The 20,896-nt window shown below is 36.9% G+C and overlaps 1 protein-coding gene across 1 annotated transcript; it reads right to left on the reverse strand.

The window, feature by feature from the left end:
- Positions 1–3,004: 3,004 nt before the first annotated feature.
- LOC146005404 (hemolymph lipopolysaccharide-binding protein-like) lies at positions 3,005–18,815 on the reverse strand. Its single transcript, XM_083144642.1, has 4 exons — positions 18,716–18,815; positions 10,562–10,662; positions 7,390–7,638; positions 3,005–3,240 (listed from the first exon to the last, which is right to left on the reverse strand). Exons 2-4 carry the CDS (start codon positions 10,638–10,640, stop codon positions 3,074–3,076), a joined length of 495 nt encoding a protein of 164 aa, XP_083000768.1. The 5' UTR covers positions 10,641–10,662; positions 18,716–18,815; the 3' UTR covers positions 3,005–3,073.
- Positions 18,816–20,896: the final 2,081 nt, after the last annotated feature.

The following is a 20,896-nucleotide window of genomic DNA, read 5'->3' on the forward strand; positions in this document are numbered from 1 at the left end:
ATAGTGGTTTGGAACCCACTGTAAGCTATAGGGTCTCACCTTTCTGTGCATAAAGTAGACTTTAAACAAAATCAAATCAATCAATCAATTTTACAACTTTTTTCATTTAGATCGTTCGGCGCCCAGGGCCGTCTCCCGCCGTCCTCTAGCAAGGGTTCTGAACTTCATAAAAGTAAGCGAAGTAGGCTCTGGGAGCGAAGCGAGCAAGGAAATTTTACGAAAAGTATTTTCATTTGCATAAAATTTGAAGTTCTGGGCGGTAATTGCCCCCCTGCAGGTACACTTAGCCGTCAATGCTTGCCTCCCCTTGCCCCCCTAGATCTCATTTCCGACCAAGGTTGGCGGGGGCAATGCCCCCTGCCCCCCTGTGGTTGCGCCACTGAATCGGACCAAGAAGTGATTGCCAACCTCATTCGAAGTATGCCACGGCGGTTACAAGCTGTAATTGATTCCCGGGGATGTAACAACACCCTCTACTGGTACCCCGCCATTACCAGTTAACAGTATTAAAAAAAATATTTCTAAAATTTCATATTTTTTTTTGTAGTTTTCTGTAACTTTCGTTTTGTTCTAATTTTTATTAACAATAAATTTTAATTTGTTTTCTGTTGAATATATTCAGGTTTTCTTATTTCCAATAATTTCTGCAACATTTAGTTATCCTTCGAATCAGAATTTATGCGTTATCACAAAAAATGCAGTGTATTTCTAGTTTTAAATCATGCAAAAACTGCAAACTAGCTTGAGCCGTTTGTGAGAAATTAAAGGTCAAAAGTAACATTGCAATTCAATTGTTACAACCTGTCCTCTGGAGGTTGGTTGTAACACTGAGAGAAGTAGGTTGTAACGTAAATTAACACGCTGTAATATCTGATTACAAGGTGGAGCACGATGTGATCCCCCATTTTTCGGATCTGAGATGAGGAATCACATCCTGTGTATTAACAGTAGTTGCAGAAGTCATTGGAAAAGCTGTGTGATGAAATGAGAAGCGTAATTCATGTTGCTGCCGCTAGGAGGCTAGAGTAGACAACATGGCGGACAAAGAAAGACTTAGAAAGCAACAGAGATCAGCAAATGTGCTATCTTTTACTGAAACAAGAAGCATTGTTGTGACTCAGAGGCGTTTTCCTGCACATTTCCCATACGCTGTGGGACACCTGTAGAAAAATGATACACGAACTGCATGAATGAAAAGTTTCGAATTGAAGGACCAGTATTGAAATCGAAGCGTGATCGTTCCAAACCTGTGCGTTCGCTTCAGAATATTGAAGCTATTCGAATCGCTATGCAGAGAAGTCCCAGCAAATCTGTTAGAGGAGCAGAAACACAACTAGGGATATCAAGACGCTCTGTTCAACGGATTCTTAAAAATAATCTCCATATGTATCCATACAATATTATCGTTCTGCAAGAAACTCACAAATGAACACAAACAGCAGAGAATGGCCTTCGTTCATTGGACTGTGGATAACAACGCAACACTTAATAACGTTTGGTTTTTGGCACACTTTCATTTGGATGGTATGGTTAACAAACAAAATGTTCGCTTTTGGGCAACTGAGAATCCACAAGTGCTTCATGAAAAGGTTAACGTAGCTTGTAGTGAAACTACGGAACTCTTGTCCCGTAGGGTAATTGGTAACATTGGTGTTCGCTTGATGAGGGTTATCAATATCAACGGTGGTAATATTGAGCATGAATTGCAGAAGAACATTTTTCCAAAGTGTGACCTCTTTTCTGATATAAGTTTTATTGAAGTCTTCTTTATAATATAGATTTTATCCTAGAACAAAATGGGAGATCATATCGTGCGCTAGTTGTGTTTTGTAGATGACAAAATACAAGTAAACGTTTACTAGTTATGTTTATGAAATCATTGTACATCAAAGTGCAGTGAAACACAGAAAACTGGCATATTAGAGAAACATTTCAGAATACAATACCTAACATTAAAATTCACAGTAACTTTCAAAAGACTTGTTCATCACGGATCCATCACATGTCCTCACAATTAATTTAACGATATAAATTAAGATTTTTGTTGAATATTAAAAAGTTAGTAGCCTAAAAATAATCTAAATTGACTAAATTACAATGTTACAACCAGACACACGCATTTCGTTACAATCTGCCCCATAGTGCAGTAGCCATTTTTATCCTTATATTGCTAACAACGTTGCAAATGAGTATCAATTCTTCCTTTGGTACTAAAAATTGTACTGAATCATGCTGTGATCACATATACAATTTTTATATGCTACGTACGTATTTACAAACAGCATTATTTTTCTCATGAAGCAAAAAAAAAAAAAAAAAAAAAGACAGGGACAGTTTTCTGACACCTCCAAGTCAAGACGACTTCTCTCACCGAATGGGCAACTGAGGCACTAACAAGTGCTGCCCCTTCACTGAAATTTCAACTCCATGTACCATATAGTAACGAAGTTAATAGCTCTGTTACAACCTGGATGCGTTACAATCAGGCCCTCTCTCCCCTACTGTGAAGTGAATGAATGTTACATGCAAGTATTATACATTTTATTTCATTTCGATTAACTTTAACTCTTGTCTACTCTTACGGCGGACGCTCCACATGCTTGCAAAGGGAATGAGGCGATGAGCCGCAGACTAACCAGAAAACAGCGGTGGGTGGCGCCGAGAAATAGGGAGTGGCGGGAGGAAGTACTACGTGAGTCTCGTTCTACAGGCTGCTGCGTTTCTTATCGCGCTAGATTGGTAGCTTCCCTCTCTTCCCACTTCCCTTGCCAGCATGTAAAGCTTGGGCAAGAACTATAGTAATTCACAATATGTCGGAGACGTCGTAAGCAGAAGTGAATGTGCCGGATAGTCATCTGTATAATAATTATATTGATTTGTAAAACACATGCTACAATCGTATGCGGTTTTTATGTGAAAGAAATATTTTAAAATTCATCACTTCATTTTAAATGTTGCAACATATTTCAATGCTAAAATGAGGTAGAAAATGATGTAAACACTATTTTGTAAATATGTTGTGTACTTTAATATTATTTTATCTTTACATGCTGTTAAGAATTTTCAAAAAAAATTATTTGCTTTCGAATTCATACTTCTCGCACAGAAACTCTTTTTTGTAGTCACAATGTTGGTCGATCAGTTTTCCTTCAATGTTGATTGCCCCGCAGTCTTCATTTCCACCAAGACTGTTAGGCTCACCATCTTTCCAAGAATTGTAGATGCCGTACAGATCGTCTCCTACAACAAACAAATGTACCATAAGTAAATGTTCATATGATATAACCAGTAATTTACATATTTACGTAGGCCTCCCTATGGGAGGCTCAAGACAAACTTTTAATCCAGGTGAGGTGAATTTTTAGCATTCCCTTCCTTTCATCTTCACACACCCCTACCCACCTTTTCTACTCTCCTCCTGTTACATTCCACCTTTCTCCAATAAAGGTTGATTGATTGATTGACTTTATTTTACCTCGCTTTTGTGCCAATTCAATTCAATTCAAATTTTCTTTATTAAAGGGCGAGGTTCTGCCTGTGGCTGTTCTGATGATATGATGAAATTGATGTGGACAAACACAAACATTCATGCCTAGGCCGAAATTCGAATCCAGGGCCCCTGGTGTTGTAGTGCGATGTGCTAACCACTCCATCACGGGGGCTGAATTCTCCAATAAAGAAACAGGACAATGTTATATATTTATTGTTTAAATTACGAGAAATAAGAGCTTCATTTTTAAAATGCTTCAAACGTTACTGTTATAGAACACGTTTAATGTAGGTAGCATATCTTTATTTAATAACTACATAATGGCATTAGAATAAAGGCAATTGCTACATGATTGTGCAATATTCTTATAATGTTATGCAGCAGTAACTCAATTATGTCTTGTCAACAATAAATCTAAGTAATTAATTCAAGACACTTAATATGTCTATGGGCCAGCCAAGATGTTGGTATAATTTAGGGGTACTAACTTTCCTTTATACCACAGTTATATGGGTGTGTAAGGATACAAAAAAAACATGCTTGCCATCTCAAAGTGGTAGCTTATAGAAATGGCGGGCAATCCAAGATGGCAATGTTGACATTTGAAAAAATGACTATATCTCTGAAACCAACGGCCCGATCTCAACGAACATTTTAAATGAAAGCTTAATATATGTTCTATATTTAATGTTATCTTAGGTTTTTTGATAGGAGCAACCGTTAAGTAGTTAATCACGGATTTGTAAAAAAAAACGGTTTTTTTTACTATTAATTTTATATTTATCATTAATTTATTAATAATCTAGGCATCTGAGAAGAAAATGTTCCAAACAAACATTGTAGCGTAAACGCTTATCTTTAATTTGACATATTACACTTGTTGGTTTTCACCAATGACGTCACATTTAAAAAAAAAACACTTGGCAAGTCCTGGCCCTCAAAGATCTGTTGCTGCTCAGGGTTTTCCCCTCTCTATCAATTTTTTTGTCTTTCCTGTGTCAGTCTTTATATAATCTCCCTATTTCTATATCTTTCTTTCATATTATCTCCCTGTCCATGCTATCATATTGTATTTTCTGTTTCAGAAGTTAAAAATGAATTTTCCCCATACTACTTTATTAGGTGAACGCAGCAATAGGGCTGTACTGTTTAATTCATGCGAAAATTATGAAACTTATGGAATAACAATGCAAAGTGCAGTGAAGGCTATTAGGAACCAGCGGCACCCCTATAGTGAGAGGGGCAAGGCTTCGCGCTACGTGAGGGAAGCCTTTGAGTCAGTCAACAAAAATTTAAAAAATGTAATTTTGACATGTACCCGGTGAAGACACATAGTGGTTGGGTACATCTGTCCCTATCCTGAGCAAGATCTATATACTCTTTTCCATCCCTACCGATTTCCTTTAGGTCTATCTCAACGTTATCCCTCCATCTTCGTCTTAGCCTTCCTACAGGTCTCTTACCATCAGGTTTCCCAACAAGAATCCTGTAAACTCCTCTTTCCTCTCCCATTTGTGCCACATGGCCTGCCCACCTAAGTCCTCTTGATTTAATTATTCGAATAATATCTGGACATGAATACAAATTATGTAGTTCTAAATTATGTAACCTTCTCCACTCACCTGTCTCCTCATCCCTTTTAGGTCCAAATATTTTCCTAAGGATCTTATTTTCAAATACTCTCAATTTATGTTCCTCTTTCAATGTAAGGGACCAAGTTACTGTTTTGTATATTTTAAGTTTTAGTTTCATAGATATTAAACGAGAAGACAAAAGTTTATGAAGAGAAAAGTAATATGCATTTCCTGAATTAAGCCTGCTTTTTATTTCCTCTTTACTATCATTTTCATTTGTTAGTATTATTCCTAAGTACTTGAATTTGGAAACTGGTACAAGCGAGTTGTTATCAATAATTAGATTTTGATTATTGACTAACACTTGGTTTCGGCCTCTTTAGCTGCTTTGAAAAATATTTTAGAATTATTCTTAAATACTTAAAACAAGAACTCAAAAACATTAAATGCGATTTTTGTATTTAGATTTGGAAAACAAGTTAAGCCAATATTCGCTATTTACAGTTGTGCAATTTTACCTGTCCTCCTTTATTTGCTACTATTAACGTATTTTACAAAACGAAATTCTCTGCTTTTTCTTCTTGATATAAACACATGCTGTGTGTACATTACATTTTCAAAGATGAAGGCAGATAGTATGTAAACACCGACAAACGTGAAGTTTTTTTTTGTTTTTTCCATAATTCAAATGAATGAACTTGGATATGCAGTTTTAATATTGTGAGCTTTTAACTGGAAAAAGTGCTTCCTGGATGAGGGTTTGATTTATTTATTTATTTTTTGTTTTAAGTCTACTTTATGCAGGAAAGGCTAATCGGGACTGGACCTACAGTTTAAAGTAAGGATCCGAACCACTGTACCATGTCCTTCCACTGGGTATTGAACCCAGGACCTCTTTCTGGATGAGGGTTAATGAATGATCATTTTATTACTTCGCTTAGGCACAGGGCTGCATGTGAATCTTTGCATTTAATTATTGTCTTATTACATACAAGAAACGAACAATGTTTGTTCATTTTGCAATAGACTTTCCCAGCATAAAAACGAGAATTTTCACACAAAATGGAATAAGGAAATTTACGCAAAATGATTATCGAGAAATCGATGCCATTACATTCACTTACTTAAGTAAATCTTCATCTGGCCAATGCAGGAAGAGAGATCCTACATAGGGTTCAATAGAAATACACGTATGCATAGCGTTTGAGAAAACAAATACTTTTACGTACATTGTAGAAAGTAATTTAGACAAAAAAAAATCACACATAGCAATTCTTCTCTTGTTCATATCGCTTTAAAACTCTTGGAAAAGTTTCATTCACTGACAATTACCACCACATGCGGCTACTTGAGTGGAGCAACGCACTTCTCCTCCTGCAGAATTCCTCAAAAAGTATACAAATTATACATAAAAATTATTGTTGTCAATATTGCTCCCCCAAATATTTATATGAAGTTGGCACCCTGTGATTACACAATCGAAATAAAACACCCATTACCCAAAATGCTAGGATACGGAAGCCTAGTCATGGATAGAAGTTATTTTCACACGACATGGAAACAGCATGAAGAAGGTGTCTTTATTTACGTATTTGGTTGTTTTAAGATATTTGTTCTATCCTCTATGATTGGGTACTCCTCACCTCGGAAAACGTGAAAGTCACAAAAAAAAGTGTTAACTGGATCATATGTTTCAAGCTTTAAATAGGAAATAAAATTGACAGGTATCATTCAACATATTTTCTAACGATTTTCCTTATCTTACTCAGTAAACTAATATAAATCGAAAAACAGTGAAACTTCCTATGTAATGATTTGTGAGACTTTCTAGTATCGACCATATTCATAAGAAAAATTTGCACAGAGTCAAGACTAGACTGTACTTAATTTTTATTGAGGCATTCATATTTTCCTAAACACATGTCTTGAATTTGTTCAAGTTGGAAATCGGGTAGGCAGAGGAATTTTGGGGTGGGCGCTTGCCAACCCTCACCCACCCGTCGCGCCGTCCCTGGATAGGAATGATGATTTGTCGTGGAGATGGTGCAACAGGTTGGTTCATTCTAGTAATAATATTATTTGGCGTTACTTTTATTTTGTTACGTCCACTGCCTTTTACCTCCTAACTTTTATCATCCCCTTGCTTATTCTCAGAGTTTCTACCCTTCTCTGGCTTACGTTACTTGTCTGCCACACAATCACATACATTATGGAAATTTTATTGTGTGTAGTAAAGATTTAATAACAACGGCAATTTTCCCCTTACTCTACACTAATGTGTCAGTCGTTTCACATCAAGTTCTGATCTAAGAGAAAACCACTCACCTAGAACCGTCTCGAAGAGTCCTTCTGTGTTCCTGTCATGAAATCCAATGTGCACATAATTTACCGCGCCGATACTCGAAACAATGTTCGCAACAGCGACCTCTTCTTCAACTGAATTGATGACAGCTAAGTGTGCTCCTTGCAGGGCACAAATAACCGCTGCATCATCCCACACTCTTTGCTCCGTGTGGTATATGTAACGTCCCACATGATGCCCTGGTTCATATTCAATTACTCTGCTTCCAATATCTGCAATTATCAAAACACCATACCTCTATCAATTATTCTATAATACCAAATTTCGATAATAAGGCACTTCTAAAAACAACTACTAATCTTATTGTCAGTAGTTACACTGCATACAATCTGAAACACTTGACTGATAGCATGTCACAGTTTACATCTTCACCACAGAATGCAGGCACATAAGAAGGCGGCAGAGGGGGAGCAGGAGAGGCACTTGCCCCCTATGAGATTTCAGGAAAGAGTTAATGTAATTCGAATGGTGATATTGTAGAGATATTTTATAAGAAAAAATATGGTAAAAGTGTTATAAGAAATACTGCATAAGAAATACAGCGCACACGACCTCACGTGCAAGCAGAGAAGAACTCCAATTACCCACGCTGGAATCCAGACGAAAATATGCATTTCTACTAAAAATTCACCAGGCAATTAACAATCACCACCACTTATTAAAGGACAAAGTAATGATATCTAGTAATATACATTATCCCAATCTGCGATCCAACAACACCAACAGTATCCGAGTACCAAAATGTAACAAGGCAAGATACGGATCAAAATCCCTGTCATCTCTGGCAAGTAAAGCGTGGAACCAACTGCCTGTAAATTGCAGAAAAGAGAAATTTGGCCAATTTTAAACAACAGATTAGGACATTAATCTATGAATACTGACACTGTGCCTCATCTACCTATTTGCCTCCTTCATAAAACGTAGCTGCAAAAAATGTTTATTTTAGTTTATTTCTTATATTTTTCAATTATATAAATTTATAACATTACATTTTATGTATACTTATAAACAAATAGCGTAACTGTATATTAATTCATGTAGGGCTAAAAGCTGTTTTTGTAGTTCGAAATCAATGTAAAAAAATGTAAGCTTAATTGTAACCCTACTTTAATAATAATAAATAATAATATGCGGAAAATCGCTCTAACTCGTTCATTCTCTACTTTTTACATTCGTGCTTACCTATTCTGCATTGCGAAACATTGTTTAACAAGGGATTTCGCTTTTTTTTAACGAAATTAATATCTATTGTAGACATGTCGAGTAATTATTGTTCGTTCTTTTCTCGCTTGCTGGACACGCAAAATGGCGGGAAAACCTTGACTAGCGTTGTGTTTCAAACGGCAAAGCAGTGTTTCAACCTTCTTAACAGAAAAATTACCGCTTAGCCCCGATAACCATTCCCGCATAGCCCCCAAAACCATTCACTCATAGCCCCAAAAACCATTTGGGATAGTATGACCATCCACGAATAACCCCAAAAACCATTCCCGAAAAAAACATTCTCACATAGCCCCCAAAACCATTCACGCATAGCCCAAAAAACCTTTCCGGATCGTATAACCATCCACGATAGCCCCACGCACCATCACGGTAAGGTTAGGTTAGGTTGCTTTAGGTTGGACAATATAGTGAAAAAACTGTGTGTTTGGAAACACTTACCGGGGATTACGTCATCAGATGCTCGCAACATCCGGTTCAAGTACATGGATGGAAATGCAAGCAACAGCTTTCGTGCATCGGACGGACATTATTATAGAAAAATACATGATTTAGCGGCCAAATACATTGAAAAATGGGAGAAAACACTTCCACGACCTTCCGAAATTACACAGAAACTCCATTCCGTAAGTACTTTCTCCTGTAAATTTGAAAAAATCAATTTCCCACATATTACATTTTTACCAAAAATATTGTTTTCTGTAACTTACAGGCCGTAGTTACAGCAACTGTAATTATTATTATACAGTACCCTTCGGCACTTAAAAACAAGAAGCAGAGGTACCATGAAGGGCAGTAGGTTAAGTGGTCTCTGACTCTGATTCATATCTGTGCATTGTGAAAGAGTACAAAAATAAAAAAAGAACTGCTTATCAACAAACTGATAGGCTAGATGTTTATTGAAAGGAGGAAAAGCGAATCCTGTTTCTATCTAAATAGTAGATTCGAATCTGAAGTTAGGGCCTCCCCGGTGGTGCAGTGGTAGCGTCGTCGTCAAGGGATCTCGGGTTCGACACCCGCTGGAGACACATAGTGATTCGGATTCCACTTTAAACTGTAGGGCCAGTCCCAATTAGTCTTACTGTGGACTTAAAACATCAATTCAGCCAACCAATTCGAGTCTGAACTTGTATACAACGCCAAAGTATTTTCAATTCAATTTGAATTTTGATTTATAAAGTAGTAGCAGTAGTAAATAAAATAATAATAATAACAACAATAGGAATAATACTACTACTACTACAAGAACTACTACTACTACTACTACTACTACTACTACTACTACTACTAATAATAATAATAATAATAATAATAATAATAAAAACAGCAACAACACGTTTCTATGACTCTGCTCCCCCTGAGGAAAAATCCTGCGGGCGCTCTTGATCAAATACCTTACAAACACAGTGTAAAACTACTGTTGAGTTGATACCACTTTGAGCGATACCGACGCCGATATTCTGGCTGATTCCCCACCGATACCGACACTAATACTTGAAAAAGCCTAAAAATTAATAGTTGCTCAAATATTGACTAATATTGTGTTAGCATTCCATTCTAATTAAGTGCATCATCAATTTACCAAGACTTTTACTTTCATATATTCAAGAATCAAGAATCAGCCAAAAATATTAAATTAATATGTGGTTGGCATGACTAATAAAGAGGCACTGAGTATTTTTTCAATATTATAATTTTCACAAGACAATGTTAAAAGGTACATTATCCTGTGGTTCGGGTAAATAATATTGGAAGTTCTGAGTATGTATGTCCGGATGGAGGTGATATCTGATATCATTCATATCAATCATTTTTGACTGGTTTGACTCTGTGAAGCATAAGAGAGAGAGAGAGAGAACAAAATTAACCCTTCGTCTCTTGTTGACGTCACTAGGGGGAAAAGGGTGAACTTACCTGCCACCAAGGTCTTTGCATTCAGTCCAAATGCTGAAATGACACACAATGTCAACAGAACAATGGAGAGGAGTTTCATTGTCTTGTTAAGAAGTTATAACCTAAAAGAGAAAAGAAAATATCATTAAATCATCTTTCTTTCACGCAGGAATGAAATCCAAATTTCGATGCTATGACGGAATGCAAATATTTACTCTCATCGCATGAATGTTCAGAAAATACAACATATCAAAGATTTCATCCTAATCTACAGATATTTTTATACCGGGTTGCATGTGCAATACTTTGTAAGTCAAGGAACATAGTTATACTTTACATCAGGTATTACACTTGACTACGAGAATTTGAATGGTCTTGATCAAAAGGAGTGTATTTACGTCATTCGTGGTCAATTGCAATTTAATACAAATAGTGCGCATTTTAATTAATACATGTAAATTATGAATTTAATATTTTAAATTATTTTTCTCTCAATATATGTGCAGAATTTTTACATTTCTTACTATAGTTGAATTAATATATTGTAGAGATATGGTGATTAAAAATACGATATTTTATGCTTGTTTATTCACTGGAATTGTCCGACCAGCGAGCAATCTCAAGAATGCGCAAACTTCATAACTTCCTCGAAGCATTGACTGGATCTAACATGATCCAGCGTCGAAGCAAGCTCGTCCTAAAGCTCGCTCTCATTACTCTTATTTAACTCATACACTTTACAACGAACAAACTACAACGACGGGGTACGAAGTTTACGGCTGCATAAGCCTGCAGCAATTCGTGCGGGATTGCTCGGAATAGTGAGTCAAGGGTCACAGTATCGAACCTTGGCATCAGTCACAATTCGGTCTGCAAGAAGCATCTGGACAAGAAACATCATTCGCCTACCAGGTATGAACAAGCGTAAATAACCTTAAATTCAACCTTCCATATCGCATTCCTTTTAGTCGGAGCAGGTTCAACTCACAAGTATATTTAAGCTCTACCTAAATGTGTTGTTGAAGCATCCCCGTGACCTCAGATCCCTGGTAAGACGGGATTACAACAATATATAAATTTGGTTTAATCAAGTATACTCTAAATTACATTTCCATAAAACTTAATGACTTACATATTTTTACATGGAATTTAATTGTACTACATAGCCAATAAGGAAAACAATTATTTCCTTTCCACATTTTGTATTTATTTTTCATGTAAAATAAATAGATCAATTATTATATTTTGAGATCAATGTCCTGTTTGAACAAATGTCACAGCTGTACAACTGTTCATATTAGTCATGGAGCTAACTCATGTTTCGTGTGCACTAGCTCATGTCAGGATGCGATACTACAAATAAATTACCCACGAATCATACAGACCTAAAGGCACTTAGAACATCACCCAGTCTCCATCTCGAAGAGAACATGTGAGCACTAGGGGCGAGAAAACATTTTTGCATTCATGATCAGTAGCTACTTGAAGAATTGGTCGCTGACCATATTACGTCACATATACTCAAATTTATGAAAGAAAATATAAGGCAACGGTAGACCCTATATGGCCCGCATGTACGTGATGTAACAGTAATTGAAAAAATATGTACCTAAATATGTATTGTCAAAAGTATATCCAGCTAAAATATGTAGTATCAAAGAATATGCAATATTAATAATAATAGAGTATCCGAGAAATTTCAAGAATTCTACTAGATGGATTTTATTTGAACATATTCAATATAATTTTAAGGACATAAATTGTTCACATTAAAATTTGTATCAAATTTATAAACTCAAGAAAGTACGGCAACGTGTACATATTTAAGAAACCAATTTTGTCAATTGTTATTTACTTTTCACATCTAAAAATATTGTGGAATATGTAAATGTAGGAGCAGATTCAAGAAGAATTAATGCATACAGGTTATGGTTTCTTACGGAGTGAACCACTAGGTACTTTTTCATGTTTTCAGCTGTCATAGACTGCCGTCGATCCGATAAAAATGTTCTTGTAAGCTGAGAAGGATCTTTCAACATCGCAAGAAGTCACAGGTTGGGATTTCTCCTGAATGTCTTCTCCGTTCAGGATCTTGCCTATTGTCGTGAAAGTAGAGTAACCTGGATTCCTCTGCAAGACTGTCCGAACTTGCTCAAAATCTTCACATCTAGTTCTCCTCGTACAGCACTGAGTGTCATATCGGCATCTTGTAGTGTACTCATTGACTCCTGAAGGGATAGTCCGCCATCTTCTAACTTCTTTATGCTGTCAGGAATCCACACAAAAATTACTTTGAATACACGCAATACCAGAAGCAATTTTTCAATTTTTGGTTCATTAAATGTAAGGTGTGTGTGATTCGCTTACAGAGAGAGGAGGTTCTATTAGAAATGACTCAACAATAGACTTCACAGTTTGAAAATGTTCACTGTTAAAGTGGTCAATTTGAATCCACATACCCCATCTTGTTAACACAGGTTCAGGGGGCAATGGTAGTACATGCATCTGGTAAATGGTTCTCGTAAAACTGCATACGCTGTAGAGCTCTCGCAAACACTTCTTTCGTGGATGAAATTACTTTGTTCACACTTGGAAAAATGCTCCTTACTTATTCAGCAACAGGCTGGAGAGCATGGGCTAAGCAGGTGAAGTAAATCAAATTGGGGAAAAATACTTTAAGCGCAGTTGCCTACTTTTAACTTGTAGGCCACGCATTGGAATGCAATAAGGGGGAACCCCCGAATGTTTCCAAATCTCCAACCGTATGCATTCGAGGGCATACGCTTTGTCCCAGTGCCTCTGTGAATAAACTGGGACGTCTTTTGCTCGAATTACGGTTCCCCCGTTATTGTTTTGCTCTACCACTTTATTAAATTTTCCCATTACAATATTTGAAAGTATACAAAAAGATCACATTACTACGTACATGAAACGATTACATAAAATAGTGTTTGGACACAGTATTAAAGTGTTTGCAGTTTATATTGAAGTTTGGTATGGCTGTAAGTAACGGATTCTGTGGTTCCAGAATCTAAGAAATTGAGGATTTGTATGGCTCGAGTGCTCTATTTAATGTAGTGGGTTTTTAAGGTATGATTAGGCTCCTGGACCAGCCACCGAGAGAGGGTGAGTTGACGGTTAAAGACCATTTTAGTTGTATTGTTTCGTCGTTTGCTCCACCCCAGAGGCTAGGTGTTCCGCCCTCGGTGTCTCGTCCCGTTTCCTTTAGGAGGAAGTGGACAACGTATAGAACACTCGAGTTCCATCACTATAGTCGAGTATTGCAATTTGTAGTGAGAAAAAAGAGAACTTGTAGATAAAATACAATAAAAGATAGTCGCCATGTTTGTGTATGTGTAGGCCGAAATGTGTACACTTGAGCTAATTCATGGCGACGTGTAAGATTATAATAAGATAACTAGTAACATCGGAATACAAAACAAGCACCTTTGCTCGTGCATGCTCGTCGACCACAATATTTTTGTCACGAGTCGGCATTAAATGCTAAATCAGCAAACACCAGCCAAATCCTCGGTGACGAGATGTCGGGTCCTTCTATTACACTGGTCTACATATGAATTTTTTTCTGCTGACTTAGATATTTTAAGTGATTCTATATAATTTGAGGTCGCTGATTCCAAATATGTAGTCAGAAAAAGTGTATCACGTCACAATTTTTCACAAATCACATTTGAAAATTTTCACAATATTATAAAACTGGGCTAAACTCCAACAATTTTCCATATAGTTATCTGCACATAATGAAATTATAGGACTATACATAGGTGGCTTGCTGATAACAGATATTAAGTTGCATTGTTTCACAAGTCACATTTCAAAATCTTCAGAAAATTATATCCGGCTACATTCCAACAGCACTTGCAAAGAGAATGCGACGTAGTCAGATGTCCATGCAGAGTATCACGTCACGTTGTTTAACAAACATACGTTTCTATTTTCTCAATAGGGAGTTCTTAATGCACACATAGTTTAGGCAATTCTGGCAAATTGATCAATTTGTTTTACGAGCACATACAGTCAACACCTGATGCCTGTACTTATGCTAAACTTAACATACACCACAGAACTTAACATACACCAGCAATAGTCGGCCATCATGTTTTCATTCTATCTCCCCTGATATCGGTGCTCCATGGTTTTTATGTCTTGGTGGAAGCGTTCGCCCTGTTCTTCACTTACAGCACCAAGATTGGACGGAAATACATCTAAGTGGCTGTGCAGGAAGTGAAGCTTGACACTCATATTTACTCCTAACTTTTAAAACGTCACCAACAAATTTTCAACTAGAACCTCGTAGTTGTGCGCCCTGAAGATTCCAAGAAAGTTTGTAATGACATCAGAAAATGCCCACCATGCATCTTTCTCTGCGCGGTTCTTTGTTTGTAAGAATTCTTCATCTTTCATTAGCATCCATATCTGAGGACCATCAAAAATACCTGATTTTACTTTCTCATGCGTCAATGCAGGAAATTTTGAGCAAATGTATTTAAAGCAAGCCCCATTCTTATCCAGAGCTTTTACATACTGCTTCATTAATCCCAACGTAATGTGCAGTGGAGGAAGTAACACTTTCTTAGGATCAACAAGCGGCTTGTTCAGGATGTTTATCGCCCAGACTTCAAAGCTTTTCCTAGCAGGCCACAGTCTTCGTACCCAATATTCGTTCCTTGCACGACTGTCCCATAAACACAAAAAGCATGGATATTTCGTGAAACCTGCTTGTTGACCAAGTAACATTGAAATGACCTTGAGATCTCCGCACAGAAGCCAACTGTCATTTGCATACTTTATCTTTCGAAGCAGTTCTTTCATTGTTTCGTAGCTTTCCTTCAAATGTACAGAGTGGCCAACAGGAATGGATGCTAACTATTGCCATTATGCAGCAACACACACTTAAACTCCTCTTAGAGCTATCAATAAAATGCCTCCATTCTTCTGCATTATACGTACATCCCATAGCTTCAATTAGTCCCTTCACATCTGTACAATAGACAAGTTCTTCGTCCCTTTGAAAATATCTTAATGGATGCCTCTCTCTGTACCGATACATGAAGGTTGTTCCAGACGCTAACATATTTCTTTTCTTTAGTCTACACAGGTCCTGCATACTTTATGAGGTGCCCAGGATTTATCTTGGTCACCCAATTTAATTCCGAAATATGAACTTTATGCTTTCCTTACAAAGTCAGTAATATTTGTCCTTTATTTTGAGGTTAACAATGTTCTGATTGAAATAATATTCATTATAATATTCCATGTGCTGCCATCCTGTGACCTCTTTACGGACTACGTTCTTTCATTGCTCTAAATATACATCCCTAATATTAGATATTTTTCTATTTTCCTCCGAAACCTGACGGGATAGAAAAAAACGGATTTCTGTTTTGGATTTACCACCCTCGAATTACTAAAGAACAACCATCAGCCTCCAGTCAGCAAAATGGACGTAGACCAATGTTATCAGTGTTTAATTACCTTTTGATCCGGCTCGGGCGTGATCTCCCCCCTCGTTACGTGAATCACAAATAAATATTGGTAGGGGGCAAGAGCATTAATTATTCCTCCTCCTCACATATAAACACTCCCTCTCGCAGTAAAGCAGTTTAAACCGGCAAACGGGCATAAAAGTAACACTGTCCCGGCGACACTTAAAGAGCACAATTCACAAACTATTGCATGAAGTTTCAAAGTTTCTAGGTGATTTGCCTAAACCTAAAAGCGAAACTAAAATATGGAAGCAGAAGGGGGAGGGAGAGAGACTGCAGCAATTTTCAATAAATAACAGTTCCCATATTATTTTCGTCTTCAGCCTGTCTTTTGACTTGGCAGTCAATTTTGGGTGACCGTAAGCATTGATTGGAAAATGTGATATCTCGTGAGCTATAAATTTTCTTCATCATGTTTCAGAGGTCAAAATTATAGGTGTAAGAATTAAGATAAGAAGATATTACCGAATATGTTGTTTTATGTAAATACCATTAGCAAATATTGTAAAATATGTAATATCCTAGCAAAAATCTAAAAATATATATAATAGAAAAGTTATGCAAAATCATGTCAATTGGCCGCCCCCCGTGGCGGAGTGGTTAGAACATCGCGCTACGACGCCAGGGGTCCCAGGTTCGAATCCCGGCCTGGGCATGGATGATTGTCAGTGTCTATTCATCAATTTCATCATATCATCACTCATCCCAATCTTTGAAAATTAGCCAAAAGTGGCATCAATGAATCAAGTCAATTATATAATTCGGTGATATTTTTTCCACTTAAAAAAGTGCTAAATATAACACAAATACTTTATCTTACAATTTAAAGAATTAGTGTAAATCAGTGTCATGCAGGAGCAAAAATATGAACTTTGGAGTTCAATATTGCCATGTTTCCAGAACTCCGTAAACAGATTTTCTGTTTGATTAGCAGGCAGTTCTTTGATTGAGTGATTGATTTGATGTTTTAAGTTCACTTTATGCACAGTAAGGCTAATCGGGACTGGACCTACAGTTTATAAAGTGGGATCCGAACCACTACGTGCCTCCACCTGGTATCGAACCCGGGACCCCTTGATTACAAGGCGAGGACGCAACCATCGGGGAGACCCTGGCAGTTCTTTCTTCACCAGGAGCGCAGCTACTTTCACCTTTTTCTTTGCAGTTGATTTGCATCCATGGCCACTGTTCCGCAATTTTTTCTGTTGATACCGCACCCACTGGTTGCATTTCCTTTTCCTGTTTCTAGGTGATTTCCTTTGAAAAGTAAACTCGAGATCTGATGTAGCAGTAACTCCGAGGTCATGGGAGCAAGCTCTAATGGCAACACCGAAACATTTTTCAGATAATTTAGGTGCTAGATAATGATATTCAACATATTTTTTTTCCGGTGCAACATAATGGTACGCAACACAATGAGAAACAAATACTTATGATTTCATAACTATCTCAGGAATTTCCACTGCTTGATGACTTGTACGATGAATCACTATCTTGAAAATCACTTATATCTCCGACTAGATCAATTTCCAATTGCTCCGATGGACATGCACGCTTCCCCATCACGGCTGGCCATCTTTCCTTGTAGGTCATCATCATGTTGCTACGAATATGTGGTGATGGTATAATTTCGCTCACACCGGAAAACATGCATGGAAGTATCACATGCGAACTCTAACAAAACAGGAAGGAAGATTAGCATATGTAGGCTCGTGAAACAATTGTAACTCAATTTCGGTCAAACTATGTGTTACCATTATCTTGCACTGAGGGGCAGAATTATTATTGATGTAATGATTGCACCCACAGATAAACAAATTCATGTAGTCTTTATCTGCCTTATGTGTAGTTAAGGTCACTAACATTTGTATAAAAATAGTTGTCCTACCAAAGAAAGTATTTTTAAATTTAATTATGGACTTGGTCAGTCTCTTGGGGGTGGGTCCGGACCCCATGGACCCCTCCCCTAAGTACGTCCTTGGCCGTGGTATACAGAAGATGTCCTAATGCAAAATTGTCACTGGTGTCCGCAAATCTCTTGAGCACGAACGGAAAGTAGCCGATTCATTCATCGTTACCACCGAAACGGGCAAAATGCGGAATCAGAACGCTCTGCTTTCGAGGCACCCTGCACCATAAACGGCTTTCCTCCAGCGTAATTCGGATAAAAATGATTTTCCTGATCTAAGAAGCACATAATCTTCCATAACCGGTGAATTTCTCAGATAAAGCTTGAATTGGCTATATTATTGTAAATTTTATATGTAATTTTAATTTTACAAAATCATAGCAGAACGGATGATTTTAAGGGGGAAATGATAAGATCAATTAAAGGTCTTATTTATCTTATTTAGAGCATTCAAACAAAGAAATAAATATTGAAATTATTCGAGAAATAGCCTGAAAGCAAGGGATTTTAGATTTGAATACCACCATTTTAATCCAATATGGTAGATAATCAATCAAAATTCTAGTCATGTGACCAAAAGTCTGTTAAAAGTCTCTGAAGTCAAACTGAAAGTAGCTACATTTATTTCACTGCACTCGAAACATGAGCTAGCCTTTGACTAATATACGTATTGGAACTCTGAACTTATTTATTGCCTGATACTTCGTTTCAGTAAGTTCAATTATTCAACAATATTTGAAATCAGTATAACCAACTTACAGCATACAAGAAATAAAACTTGCTTTGTATTCTCAATCCTGGTGAAAATGTCACAGAGGCCAAATGTTTCCGTGTCTGCTAAGAAGTCGTTTAATATGTGTTTACTTGAGCTCGAAAGGCTTTCTTTTATAGCTTATGAACTGAATGTCAGCGGAATGTACAGCACTTGAGATACATGTTTTGTCCTGTCAATCCTGTCAATCAAATTCAATATAACTGGCACATGAATTGAGAAAATAATTGAATGTATACAATTCAACTTGACCTTTGTGTCAAATATAATTCTCCCCTGATCTTTTAACTGATTTTCACGATATGAGCAGGATATTTTGCACATCTAATCTTTAACATATTTTCACATTGCATATGTGTCAAAAGAGATTTATCTTTCCGCAATATTGTAATCTTTCCTATTTCAGTGTAGAAGTACTAGAAATAGTGCAAATAAAATATTGTTTGACGGTAATTCACAGATAATATTCCTCCCAGGCCCGACCCTGTGGCCAAGTGGTTAGCACATCGAGCTGCGACGCCAAGGGTCCCAGGTTCGAATCCCGGTCGGGTATGGTTGTTTGTGAATGTCCATTTCATCCATTTCATCATTTCATCACTCATCCCCATCTTCGCAAATTAGCCAAGAAGCACAAAACGCGAAGTAAAATAAACTAAATCAATCAATCAAATCAATCAATATTCCTCCCAAGCAACCACAATACAATAAAACACTATGCCGCACTAAAAATACTAATAACAGGCTTGTCGAGCCCTTTATACATGGTGTACAAAAATTATTGGTCGATAGTGTAAGCCATATTTTTCACCAGTAGTGAGCAGAAAGACACAATATTACTGTTCGATATCGATTTCGATATTCGACATGTCCATATCGATAGTATTGACGTATCGAATATCGACGTAATGTTTTTACGATATCGACGCTTTGATATTTTAAAAATATCGACTCAACATCGATATATCGAATTATCGCACAGCCCTTCTGAGATGTTTCTTTCAAGCATCAACTTCACTTTACAATTACTTGAGATAAACTTGACGTATTACAATGTAACAAACGCCATTCTTAATGACATTTTCCCTACTTTCAATTGCACTGAAATTAATATGGTTTTTCCATTTTAAGAAAACGTAAGCCTGTGTTGATAATCGTACTTCCTTACCTAGTTGAACGTATTGTGACCACTAATTTCATGAGCCCTCTAATACCTTTATATCTGCGAAAGTATTTTTTTCAATATTTGTTGTTCTTGACTAAATATTTCCGGTGGTAATGTTAAATGACTCTCCATATATATTGATATTACACATAAGTTGTAATTAGTTATTTCAATCGCTGCAGATTCGAAGTCTTGTTCAGCAGACAACTCTATAGCTTGCTTTATATCAACTACGTTACTTTTAAGTTTATTCTGAATGAAATTTAAAGACCCGCCTCTTATTATATTTGGCCTACTATTACGTTGGCAATGCATATTGATATAATTAAAGTTTGTTTCATATTTTACTAATCAGTGTTCAGTGCAACAAAAAATACTAATGTCATTGTTCTCTTCTTTTTGTTTCTAGAAAAATATATCGGTAACATTATAGTATAGGGGAGACGGATTTCTTCAAATGTACAGGAGAAAGTACTTACGGAAATCATTTTCTGTAGCGTTGTGGAAGTTCGTGAATGAAGTTTTGATCCATTTTAATGCGAATACATGTTGTTTTCGGCGAAAATCGACACGCTGTTTCTGCTGCCGCCATTTGCTTTCTGCACGAGAGCACAATGTTCCGTGTGTTAAGATGACGTAACCCCATAGTCAGTGTTTCAAACTCCTCGCCGTGTTTTCACTAGAACATGACGTGTCGAGTATTTTTTTTTATTATTTTCTTTTAACTATGCTTGAATAACCTAACTTAACCTAACCTAACCTTACGAAAAATGGTTTTTGGGGCTAAAGTGAATGGTTTGTGGGGCTAACGTCAATGGTTTGTGGGGCTAACGTCAATGGTTTGTGAGGCTAACGTCAATGGTTTGCGAGGTATTAGCATAATTTCAAATCTGGGCACGAAAGTAGGTATTTTCCAGTGAACGAGGTTGCAGCACTGCATAAATCGACAAAACACTCGCACAACGCGCCCTGAACCAGTACGCTATCGCCCGCCATAATGTGTTAA

The sequence above is a fragment of the Lepisma saccharinum genome, chromosome 23 (genome assembly GCF_977018435.1).
Source record: "Lepisma saccharinum chromosome 23, izLepSacc3.1, whole genome shotgun sequence".
Lineage (NCBI taxonomy): Eukaryota > Metazoa > Arthropoda > Insecta > Zygentoma > Lepismatidae > Lepisma > Lepisma saccharinum.

Coding starts and splice junctions, on each gene's coding strand:
- LOC146005404 (XM_083144642.1), bottom strand. CDS start 10,640: ATGAAACTCCTCTCCATTGTTCTGTTGACATTGTGTGTCATTTCAGCA. Junction 7,639..10,561: donor TGCAAAGACCTTGGTGGCAG/GTAAGTTCACCC, acceptor TGATAATTGCAG/ATATTGGAAGCAGAGTAATT. Junction 3,241..7,389: donor ACTCTTCGAGACGGTTCTAG/GTGAGTGGTTTT, acceptor TGTTTGTTGTAG/GAGACGATCTGTACGGCATC.